The 12,430-nt window shown below is 41.6% G+C and overlaps 1 protein-coding gene across 8 annotated transcripts in view; it reads left to right on the top strand.

Annotated features, from left to right (window-relative positions):
- Positions 1-12,430, top strand: part of FXR1 (FMR1 autosomal homolog 1) — a 70,884-nt gene that overhangs the window by 34,724 nt on the left and 23,730 nt on the right. For all 8 annotated transcript variants that reach the window (XM_041002991.1, XM_041002990.1, XM_041002987.1 and 5 more), the window contains 6 exons: positions 5,516-5,587; positions 5,972-6,120; positions 6,322-6,415; positions 6,853-6,969; positions 9,181-9,351; positions 11,422-11,500. In XM_041002991.1, coding sequence (XP_040858925.1) covers positions 5,516-5,587; positions 5,972-6,120; positions 6,322-6,415; positions 6,853-6,969; positions 9,181-9,351; positions 11,422-11,500 — 682 coding nt within the window. The remainder of the gene's footprint in view (positions 1-5,515; positions 5,588-5,971; positions 6,121-6,321; positions 6,416-6,852; positions 6,970-9,180; positions 9,352-11,421; positions 11,501-12,430) is intronic.

Here is a 12,430-nt window from a genome sequence, read left to right as displayed (position 1 = left end):
TTTCTAAAATTAGAAATGTATATTTTGAAGGCAGTGTTTTTTAAAAATATTTTTATTTTGAATTTTGAATTATGTGGTACCATCCCCCTCAGATTTTTCCCATTTTGTTACAAGTGTAGTCCTTCATAAGTAATCATAACTCCATCAGTCTCTTATGTAAGTGCACCCCGACATAGTTAGTATAGACAATGTCTGATAGATCAGCATCCCATTGTCTACACATGTCCAGCAGTTTCATTGGGATTCCATCTTTCGTCTGGATGCAGGGAGGATGCATGTTCCATTATACCCCCACATCTGTATATGATAGACTCTATTACTCCATCTCTATACATTTCCGTAATTGAGAAGCCATGAAACAAGGTCAACAACTGGTATGAGTTAGAACAGCCACAACAACAAGGCAGTGTTTTTAATGTTTTGTTTTTGCTCAGACATTTATAAATGGCTGAATGCTTCAAAAGGGAAAAAGATTACTCAGTGTTAGTGCTAGTGGTGTTGTTATATTGAATATTTCTTGGTATAGGTCCAGGAAGGTTCTGCTCTGTCCTGACACATTCATTTCTGTGGCCAACATCTGCATGATCGAAATATTGATGTGTGAGAGAGAATGATTTAGAAATTGATTACTCAGATACTTTATGTATGGGTTATCTCTGGGAAAATTTGTTCCAGTTTTGATTGTTTTTGTTTTGTTTATTTTTGAGGATTTAAAGTGAAAGGACTTTTGGGCCAGCATTGTTGTGCGTGCAGTGGGTTAAGCTGGAGGTTGTGATACTAGCTTTCCTGTGTAAGAACACTGTTTTGAGTCCTGGCTGCGCTAGCTGCTTTGCTTTGTGATGTGTGCTAGTGTGCTTGGGAAAACAGCAGAATTTGGATCACATGCTTAGTCCCCTGCCGTTTCTGTCTGAGACCCCTGATGGAGCTATGGACCACTGCCATTGGCTTGAGCTAGGTCTAGCTGCTGTGGTCATGTAAGGAGTGAACCAAAGGATGGAAGAGTAGTCTTTCTCTCTATTTGTCTCTCTTTCTCTCTGTTGCTCTATGAAATAAACAAGTAAATATTTAAAAGGGGCGAAAGAAGCTTACATTTCATTTTGCCACCCATTTGTTTCAGATGCCATAACCATGTACTGGATTGGTGTTGGTTTTCTTGGTTACCAGCATTTAGCAACCTATTCATATGATCTATTATAAGATAAAATTAGGTGTAATCTGCGAGAGTAAATTTAGTTTCTTGGATAATTTCTAGGAAAGTAAAAATCATGAAAAATTGATCCCTTTGAATTAATTAGAGCTACATATAAAGGAAACTGAAAAGCTCAATTTGAGTTTTCTGGATCATAATTGGCACATTGATCTCAACCTTTTTCCTTCAAGACTTTTTCTAATTGTTTACAATAAAGTTGATCATTTTTGATTTCTTTTTTTTTTTTTTTTTAAAGAGTTTCCCAGGGGCAGATGCTTTTCTTTTTTTTTTTTTAAAGATTTATTTTTATTAGTTTTTCATTGGAAAGGCGGATATACAGAGAGGAGAGACAGAGAGGAAGATCTTCCATCCGATGATTCACTCCCCAAGTGAGCGCAACGGGCCGATACTATGCCGATCCGAAGCCAGGAGCCTCTTCCGGGTCTCCCACACGGGTGCAGGTTCCCAAAGCTTTGGGCCGTCCTCGACTGCTTTCCCAGGCCACAGGCAGGGAGCTGGAAGGGAAGCGGGGCTGCCGGGATTAGAACCGGCGCCCATATGGGATCCCGGGCGTGCAAGGCGAGGACCTTTAACCACTTGCGCCACCGCGCCGGGCCCTAGATTTCTATTTATTCTCTACAGTTCCAATATTCCCATCACTTCAGTTATTCCCCAGTTTTGTTCATAAGAAACTGCAGGCTCACCAGTTATTTTTCTGCAGTTGGGTCTCAGATGGATCTTGCCATGGGCTAGTAGGTTTCCTTGACTGCCTTTGCAAGGGTAGTATTAATTGTTACAATCAAGATTTTTGTGGGAGAACTTGCTAGTTCTCAGTTCTCCTATTCTTGTTGGTGATTGGAAATATATTAAGCAAGCTGCTTTATCATAAGAAATAAGCTACAGAAATGTATTTTATGTTAATGGAACTGTTACTTGCGCAGGTAGCATAAGAGACCCCCCTTTCCCTACCTTTTTTGTGTGAGTAGAAATTAAGTGATACTTAAAAGCAGTTGTTCCTGGGTCTCCCGCAAGGGCGCAAGGGTCCAAGGATGTGGTCATCTTAGGCCACGTTATACTGCTTTCCCAGACCCATAAGCAGGGAGCTGGATTGGAAGAGTAGCAGCCAGGAGTTGAGCTTACACCATGGGGTGTTGAGGTTGCAGGTAGCAGTTAACTTACTCTGCCGCAGTGTGGGCTTCAAAAAACTGCGCTTGCTGACGTCTCCATCTTGGATTTCAGCCTTCAGTACTCAAAGCGTCACCCATTTGGGATGCTTACTTTGTAGGTCGTGGCTTACCCAGCTGTGGCACAGTGCTGGCTCCTAGTGATAGATAGTTGAAGGAATTTGTAATTGGATTTACCGCTTTCTACCTTTTTTTTTTTAACTATTCATAATTTTGACAGGTAGTGCTGAAAAACTGAAAGATCTGTGTTTAAATTATGTGAAGAGGACTTGTAAACAGCTTGCTTTAATATATTTGAGCTCAGCAAATTTGAAGTTAGTTTTCTAAGGGGCCACGTTGCCTAAAAAGTACTCAGCTCTGGTGTGGGTCTCAGGACGGGGCGTCTCATGCCTGGATCCCGGACAGCCGCCATGGGCACAGCCGCCATGTGCTGAGCTGTCCCCGGGCCTGCTGGTTCCGGGGGCCGCTTCCTTCGGGGTGAGTAGACCAAGGGGGAGGCCTCCGGGACTGGGCAGGCCCGGGACCCACCCGCCGCCCTCTTGGGGCGGTGAATGGGATTTGGGAGGGGCGCGACCTTGGGCCTGGGTTATTTAAACCTCCAGCAGCCGCCTGGCAGCTGGTGGGTCTCAGGACGGGGCGTCTCATGCCTGGATCCCGGACAGCCGCCATGGGCACAGCCGCCATGTGCTGAGCTGTCCCCGGGCGGCCAGTGCGCCATTTGGTGCCAGGCTCTGCCTGCGCCCGGCTGGGGAGCTCTGGGGATTTGGTTCTTTGAGTTGCTGCTGAATTAGCTCCAGGTTGAACCCATTGTGTTTCTTGGACCTGAAACAGGCAGTAACTCTTCCTTAGCAAAACTTTCAGTCACTAATAATTCTGAGCACCAAATAGCAGTCATGCAGAAGCTAGGGCTTGGGGCCTGTCCTGCAAAAGTAGCTCCAACAGTTGGCCAATGTGTCAACTGGTAATGGAACAGAGTAGATTAGGCACGACTGAACAAACCTTAGCCCACAAGCGAAACTAGAGACCAGGAGGGAGCAGAGGTCTTGCCGAGCTAGGTTCTTGTACCTGCTGGTCTGTTGGAGCCAGGGACGCTAAGCCACAGTGTCTAAGGCAGAGGTCGGGACAGGTGAGGAGCTGTGCCAAGCTGAGTCAGAGCATCCATTGGCAGGCAAGTGATCTATGGCTGGGAACAGACCCAGTTGGGGAGCAAAGGGGACAACCCTAGCTGGGCTGAGGTTCCCACCAAGAGGCACATGGCCTGGAAGGGGAGCTGCGTTCTGATCTGGAAACAGTTGTAGTCTCCCTTGGCACAAGTGTGGACTGGGATTGGATGCACCGAACCGGGCCGGACCCCGACTCCCCCTGGTGTTCTGGAGGACCAGGGCAGATGTGGGATGGACTAGGCAGGGTCTCAAACCCCTACTGAGCCATGTGTGAGCCATATGTGGGTATAGACAAACCATGGCTGGGCTGGAACATCCAACAGCAAGAACCAGATTGGGTGGAAGGCCAGTCAGGAAAAGCCACAGTTCCTGTTATTACAGGAGGTGGACTGAGTAAGGTTGGCTCATGGACCCACTGGTAAGCGTGAAACCTGGCATTGGGAGAGGTTCTGATGGAGGAGCCTGGGCAACTCCTCTGGCAGGACACAGACCCGGCAGGTAAACGCAAGAAACATGATAGGAAACAGCCCAGAAAAGGCCATGGAAAACTACCCACTGGCATACAATTGGCAGACGTGGGGGCAAGACCAGGCTGAATCTGTCCACATCATCCACTGGCAAATCCAGGCACCAGTGTGGGTCGACCTAGGGTTGGTCGCAACAAAGACTAGAGCACATTATGGAATGCTGAGGTGAGGTGGCCTGTACCAGAAGGGACCGCAGCGCCCTACCAGCCTGAGAACAAGAAAGGAAGTGGGCAGAGCCGGCAGGGGAATAAGGGAGGGTTCCTTTGCAGGACAGCTACTTCCGCAGGAGAGCATGGGCTGGGATGGGGGCAGACCAGACTAGGCAGAGCTACCACACCTGTGCGCCTCGTGTGGACTAGATCAGGGAAAAGCCGGGCTGGGTGGATTATTCCTACTGGTGCAAACAAAATTAAAGTGGGCGAGGGTTGTTTGGGCTTAGATGCAGCATCAACTGGAATCTGGGAGTGGGAGAGGCCTGGGAGGGAAATAGTGGGCTCATCCCTCTTGGGTTACCACTTCCACAGGACATAAAACTAAGATAACTAAGACAGCTGCTGGGTTGGAATGGGGTGTGGGACAGACTGGATTACTGCTACACTTACTGGCAAACCAGGGTAGGGGGTGGGCCTGGTGGGGGTTATTGTGGGTCGCTCCAACCTAGGCTGCAGCTCCCGCTGGTTTATGTGAGGGCCAAGTATGTGCTGGGCAGAACTAGGCTGGACTGCAACACCCATTGGTTCCAGTGGAAGTCGGGAGTGAAAACAGAACCAACCCAGCAACTGCAACCACCAGCTGATCGGAGCGATGGACGGTGCAGGGCCCTGTACTTGTTAGCACATACAAGAAGTTTCTTTGGAGATCTTCCTAATCTAAATGCTGGACTCAAAACCCTAACGAAGAAAAGAGAGAAGACAGAACGGGTCAACCAACCATCTCAGCTATGATGGACTATGTCAATCAGTGGATTTTTCAAAGCCCTCATAGTGCTTGGAGTGGCAAGATTGACAACGATTCATAACTGTTGCAATATCAAAACCACTTGAGCAAGAACCTCAGCGCATGCCCTACATCCGGGATCTGGGGAGGGTGGGAAAATGGGTGGGCCTTCTCCCTTAAATAACCCCCTTTAAACATGAAGGTAACAATATGGAAAACATACTAGTATTATCCACTTTCCTGTAGCCCTTGAACCTTCTTACCCTAATTAACTATGTAAAGAATGTCAAAATAAAATTTTATAAAAATTAAAAAAAAAAAAGTACTCAGTTCTCTTATTAGCTGTTTAGATTTAAATATACAGAGCACTTTCACTGAATTGCATTTGGTGAAGTACCAGTCAAGTATGTTTAATGGGATTTTACATTTATACCATATCATGATATTTATAACATTTCTAAGTGCTTTGAAGTTTTTTTAGATAAGTGAATCCTTGCATTTCCCCCCTTTTCTCAGGTATATTCTAGAGCAAATGACCAAGAACCATGTGGATGGTGGTTGGCCAAAGTTCGGATGATGAAAGGAGAAGTAAGTGATCTTCACATGTTATGTGAGTTATTTCCAAGGAATAATTTCAACTCTGGTGTTGTGCAAATATTCCAACTACAGCTACATTGCTAAAAAGCCTGTTAGAAAGAGTTGATTATATCATTAATTTCTGTTTGTGTTCTGTATCGCAAAGCCCAAAGCTGTTCTCCAGAGGGACACTTCAAGCATATACAGACCACTAGGGTTCATGCTTGAGAACCTGTGCTCCAGTTTAGGCAAGCTAGACTGTGTAACTAAGATGTACTTACTGTTTGTGCCACAAGGGGGAGGGTCCGCTGTTAAGCTGAGCAAGGTTATTAGCACTTTCTAAAGTTTATTATTTTTGTTCAGATGGAATTGTTGAAGTATTTTGATGTCTTTTAGTTTTATGTGATTGAGTATGCTGCTTGTGATGCCACTTACAATGAAATAGTAACATTTGAAAGACTTCGGCCTGTCAATCAAAATAAAACTGTCAAAAAAAATACCTTCTTTAAATGCACGGTGGATGTTCCTGAGGATTTGAGAGAGGCGTGAGTAATTTTATTTATTATAGAATCACTTGGCTAATTAAAGGATTTAAAAATGCCAGAGAATAATTTTTCTCAAACACAATAAACTTTTTTCATAAAATCTTTTTTATAAGCGAAAGTTTATAAAACTTCGCTATATATTTTGCATTATCAACATAACTTTAATGGTGAAATTTTAAATGTGAATTGATTTTTCTCCAGGTGTGCTAATGAAAATGCACATAAAGATTTTAAGAAAGCAGTAGGAGCATGCAGAATTTTTTACCACCCAGAGACTACACAGCTAATGATACTGGTAAGATAACACCATATTTGAAGGTAATTAGTGCATATGCATCAGGTTTTATAATTAGATAATTCACAAGATAAAAGCTAAGGTAAACTTGATGTAAGCAAATTTATTAAGATGACAGAAGAAAATATTTTTCTGTAGCAATATAATGTTATTTAATTTTGTAACTTTGGAGTAAGGATGAAGATAAAATTCACATGACACTCTTACCTAGAATTTGAATTGTGTGGGATCTTGGATATTTAAATAACCATTGCTGTTTTGAATAATACACATATAATACAGGAATTTAGGAAGTGAGGTAGGGCCACCCAGAGATACAGAATATGGGATGATAGAAAAGTGTAGTGGAGGAGATGGCAAAGCTTTGACTAGAAGTGAGTGTTATTTTACTTTGAAAAATGAATAACTTTTTGGGTGACTAACTTGCTTATTTATAGTCTGCCAGTGAAGCAACTGTGAAGAGAGTAAATATTTTAAGTGACATGCATTTGCGAAGTATCCGTACAAAACTGATGCTCATGTCCAGAAATGAAGAAGCCACGAAACATTTAGAAGTGAGTTTACTTACAAGACACTTTCTGCTTGTCTTACTTAATATCATCATTATTTTCTTGCTGTATTACGGCTCAAACTGACTTGTTTTGTGCTTAAGTCTGTTGTGAGTGTGGTATTAGAAGAAATTACTTTTTATTTTACTTTTATGAAACAAAGCATTTCACTTGCCCAGTGACTTTTGTTAGGAATTAACTTAAGAACTATATTGCATTTTCTTCCTTGTTACTCACTACCCTCTTACCATTAGATATAACATAACTCCTATTGGTATTTAATTCATTCTTGATAACTTATAAGAGGAGACTTTAGAACATGGTATTGCTGGTAATTTAAATATTTAGTAAATCACTGCCCCTCTGTTTTAATGTTGACTTTTTTCTCCTGTTCTTCGCTGCCAATCTGTTATGATACTGTACTTTCCCCCTAGACTTGGGCCTGACAAGCTCAATGCATGGATGCGTGCGTACACACATATACCCATGCCCTCTTCACTTAGAGAAACCAAGGCATTTCTAATATTGGCACGTGTGTGTGTGTGTGTGTGTGTGTGTGTGTGTGTGTTCTTGCAGAGAGGGGAAGATATTTCTGTTTAAGATTTATTTATTTGTTTGAAAGGCAGAGTTCTTCCATCCACTGGCTCACTGCCCAAATAGCTACAGTGGCCAGTGTTGAGTCAGAATGAAGTCAGGAGCCTGACTTCCTGAGTCTCCCACATGGGTGCAGAGATCCAAATACGTAGCCTGTTTTCTGTTATTTTCCTAGAAGTATTAGTGAACTGCAGTTCAAGTGGAGCAGCCAGGTCTTGAATGGAATGAGTTTCTAGCCAGTACCTTTTAAGGATGCTGGTCTCACAAGTGCTGTTATATGCTATGTCACAGTATTGGCTCCTCCAATGTCGTTTTTGATTTAAAAAATGCTGAGAAGGGAATATGTGAATGAATTTTGCCCTAATTATAGGAAATGAGGAATTGCTTGTGTAATATTTTATTAGAATTACGGTTTCTTTGTGATTAAATAGTTAAAACCTGTTTTTTCCCTTTGCATTTATACCACTGGATAAGCTTTTATTCTTAAAAATGACATTTTTCCCCTTTTTTTTTAAGTTTTTACATTTTACCAAGTTGTAAAATGCTCAAGAAGTTTACTATCTTAACCTGTTTTTCAGTGTACAGTTCAGTAGTGTTTGCATGCATGTTTTTGTTAACTAGTTTGCAGATTGTTTTAAAGTATTTAAAAAATTTTTTTAATTATTTTTTTTTAATTGGAAAGGCAGATACACAAAGAGAAGGAGAGACAGAAAGATCTTCTACCCACTGGGTTCACTCCCCAAATGGCTGCAACAGCCAGAGCTGAGCCCATTTGAAGCCAGGAGCCAATAACAGCAGGATCCCAAGGCTTTTGAGCCACTCTGCTACTTTTCCAGGCACAAACAGGGAGCTGGGTGGGAAGTAGAACAGCTGGGTAACAAGCTGGGATCCTGGCGCTTGCAAGGCGAGAATTTAGCTATTGAGTGATTATGCCTGGCGCAGTTTTTGTTTTACATGTTGAAAAATGGACCCTACCCTTTAAGCAAGAACTTCACCACTGGCTCTTCCAGTTCCTGACAGCTTTGTTTTGTACATTTCACTGCTCCTGATACTTCATAAATTAGTTGTTTCTGTTACTGTTTTATCACTTTTAGGGTTCTCAAGGCTCACCCATGTTGTTACTTGTATCTGAATTTCCCTTTAAGTCTGATAATGTATTTACAAGTGTGCTTCAGGTGGTTTGTGGAAAAATGAAAAGATTGTTTTGGAGTAGAATTCCTTTTAAAAATTTTTTAGTGAAATGAGAGGCCAAGTTACTGCAGGGGGTGGGGGAAGTGATGAATTGTTGACCTGCTGATTCCATTCCCCAGTGCCCACAAAGGTCCGGGCTGGGCTAGCCTGAAGATAGCCTAGAACTCTCTGGGTCTCTTAGGTGGGTGGCAGGGGCTCAGGTATTTCGGATGTCTTCTGCTGCTTTCCCTGGGGACATTAACAGGGAGCAGGGCTGTGAAATATAAGTTAGGTAGCCAAGGCTTTGGTGCTCATGGAATACTGGCTTCAAAGGCAGCTTACACAATTGCTGGGTCCATACTTCCTGATTACAGTGAAGAATGCTGCTATGCACATGCATGTGCGAAAAAAGTTTTTGATCTTTATAATAAATTCCAGTTTTCTTCTTACTAGTGCACAAAACAGCTTGCAGCGGCTTTTCATGAGGAATTTGTTGTGAGAGAAGATTTAATGGGCCTGGCAATAGGAACACATGGTAGTAACATACAGCAAGCTAGGAAGGTTCCTGGTGTTACTGCCATTGAGCTAGACGAAGATACTGGAACATTTAGAATCTATGGAGAGGTAAGATTATCAATCTTCTAATTTGATTGACTGTATTGTAACATGCTAACCATCTGTTGTTTCATTACCATCTGTTTGATAGCATTTTATCTTGAAGTATAATGTTCCAGTGAAACACTTTTGACAATCTATTCATTTAAAATTAAAGTGCCATACAACTATTAACTTCTGAAGGTGATTTTGTTTGGGGAAAGATTTATTGAGTGATTGATGCATAGTATTTTCTGAGGTTTTTTGAGATCACTGCTTGTTTAATTCAATTCAGTTTTCATTTTCAATATTCATTGAAATTATTCCTTAGAGTGCTTACTTAGCCTTTGAAAGAGAAATGGAGATCCTCCATCTGTTATTTCATTCCATATGTGGCAGCAACTAGTGCTGGGCCATGCTGAAGCCAGAAGCTGAGAACTCCATCTTGCTTTGTTCCACATGGTGTCGGGCCCAAATGTGAGGGCCAGCATCATGCCTTCTGAGACACATTAGAGGAAGCTGGATCAGAAGTAGAGAAGCTGGCAGTTAAACTGTAACCTTGATGTCGGGACAGCACCATAACTTGTTGCACCATGATGCCTGCCCCCAATCTGTTTTAAAAATAAATCCCAATGCTTTGTTGAGACCACTCTGAAATAGTAGAGAGGGCGTCTTTGTGGAATGATGTGATTTCAAATGTTGACTTCTATAACAGCTTTTACTCAATATTTTCTATATAGTAAGTATGAAATTTCATTTTGTTCCTGAAATTTCATGTGTCAAGGGTACAGAATAGTAGTTAAGAGACCAGGCTTTGGAGTTGTGCTGCCTGGATTTGAATCCCGTTTCCTGCTTGGAGTAGGCTTGCACCTAGTTAGGTTACTTCCCTGAATTTGTCCTCATCGTTAAATAAGAGTGCTAGGAGTGCGTTTCAGTATATGTGTTTATGATATAAATCTACGAAATAACTTTGTGCTGTGGTTTCTGAAGAAAACTATCAGAAGCAAAGCTGATACTGAGATTTTATGGTTACTAGTAGGCACTTTTGAAAAGTGCTTATAAAAAATGAAGATGATTGGGCCGGTGTGATGACTCAATGGATTAATCCTTACCCTGCAAGTTTCAGGATCTCATAGGTGCAGATTAGTGTCCTTGCTCCTCCACTTCCCATCCAGCTTCTTGCTTATGACAGGAAGCAGTAGAGGATGACCCAAATCCTTGGTACTCGTCAGCTGCATGGAAGACTGGAAGAAGCTCCTGGCTGCTGGCTTTGGATCAGCTTAGCTCTGGCCATTGCAGTCGTTTGGAAAGTGAACCAGTGGATGGAAGATCTTTCTTTGTGTCTCCTCTCTATAGCTCTGATTTGTCTTTCCAATAAAAATCTTTTAAAAAAAGATTATTAAAAATGTAGGAATTACAATTTTTGAAGCTTTATTTTATTTCTTGTTTAAAAGGCAGATTTATGGCGAAATGGGGTGTGGAGTGGGAGAGAGAAAGAGAGAGAGATGTTCCATCCTCGAGTTCACTCCCTAAATGGTAGTGATGGCCAGAGCTGAGCAGATCCTAAGCCAGGAGCCTGGAGCTTCTTTCTGGGTCTCCCACTTGGGCAGAGTCCTAAGGACTTTAGCCCATCTACAGCTGATTCCAAGGCCGTAAGTGGGGAGCTTGATCAGAAATGGAGCAGCCAGGACCTGAACCAGCATCCATAGGTAGTTCAAGTAGCATCTGTAGGCGGAAGCTCAGTGTGTACCCCTGTTTTTTACAATCACCTGGAGAGTTACAAAATGGGGGTATTGAGCACTGGTTACTTAGAATTGCCTAAGGTTAGCTCTTCTGTATTAACTGTAAATAATTCAAACTTGCTGATTTTTTTAGCTTTTCAGAAAGAGACCTTAGGGATATCTAATGTTTTTTGGTTTTAATAGTGCTGGAAATTTTAAAGACTTTTTGAATTTCTGAAACTGAAATGTCTTTCCAATCAGCTGAGGAAATCTTTTAGTAGAGCATAGTAATTCAAAGCAAGTTTTGTTTTGTTGGGGGTTTTGATTGCTTCGGGTGTGTAATGATGACATTTTATGTTAATTTCCCCCTCATCTCTAGAGTGCTGATGCTGTGAAAAAGGCTAGAGGTTTCTTGGAATTTGTGGAGGACTTTATTCAGGTTCCTAGAAATCTTGTTGGTAAGTGTATTTACTAATTATTAAAAGAGCTGTGTTACTTAGCTACCTTTAGTGACTTAATTGAACATGTACTTTAATACCTAATTCTGCTTACAGTGATTTTAGAGTACTTAGCAGTATTTTTGTTTTTTAGTGGCAACAGATTTCGCTTGTACCTTGCTTTTAAAACAAAGATGTTTTCTTAAATCTTCTCATCCTTTTGGTGTTTGTTTTTCTCAGCCCTTTTTTTGTGGTAGCATTTTTTGAGAAGGTGCTTCAACTTTTTCTTCAGTGAAAAAAAAAATAACATTAGGCTAAAAATAGGGTAATATCCATAGACCCTGAATAAATCAATAATTGCTTGTTGAGAAGACAGGATAAAGTGGTAAGTTTTGAGCAGAAGGATGCTGCTGAGGTGAACAGTTTCACTAAGTGTTGGATGCCTCTCATGTGAGCTGTTTCTGAGTGAGAAGGTCTTTTAGTTGTAAGTTACTGCTACATGAACATTGTATAGAGTAACAGTCTCTGTTGTTAATATGTCCTCAATGATTATCCTAAACACTTAATGTAAGAGCAGATACTAACATAATGTGGTGAGAAAGATTTACTAATAGGATAAGTAAGTCCTTTGCTTCCAGTTGGTGCCTCAGTACTTTCATGCTAAGGAATTCTTCAGTTTCTTGGGTTCTGTTTGTATCAGGAAGCCTGTTCAGCTTTAGGAAATGATTTGCCCAGTCTTTAAATAAAGGCAAACATGAATAGAGATCTTAATACTGAGTATTCAGAAAAGATTGTTTTGGTTGACAAAAATAGTGTACTCTTAAAAAAATTGTTTACAACACAAAAATTTGTTACTAGGAATTCAGCATCAGTAGAAGGTAGCTTTTCAGTGCAGTTCAGAGGTTAGGGTAGCAGGACAACTTCAGTTCTTAAGTAAACTCAGTTACAAGT

Source organism: Ochotona curzoniae, unplaced genomic scaffold (assembly GCF_017591425.1).
Source record: "Ochotona curzoniae isolate NIBS_2020 unplaced genomic scaffold, NIBS_Ocur_1.0 scaffold_2587, whole genome shotgun sequence".
NCBI lineage: Eukaryota > Metazoa > Chordata > Mammalia > Lagomorpha > Ochotonidae > Ochotona > Ochotona curzoniae.
This window is presented reverse-complemented; position numbering and strand designations above follow the sequence as displayed.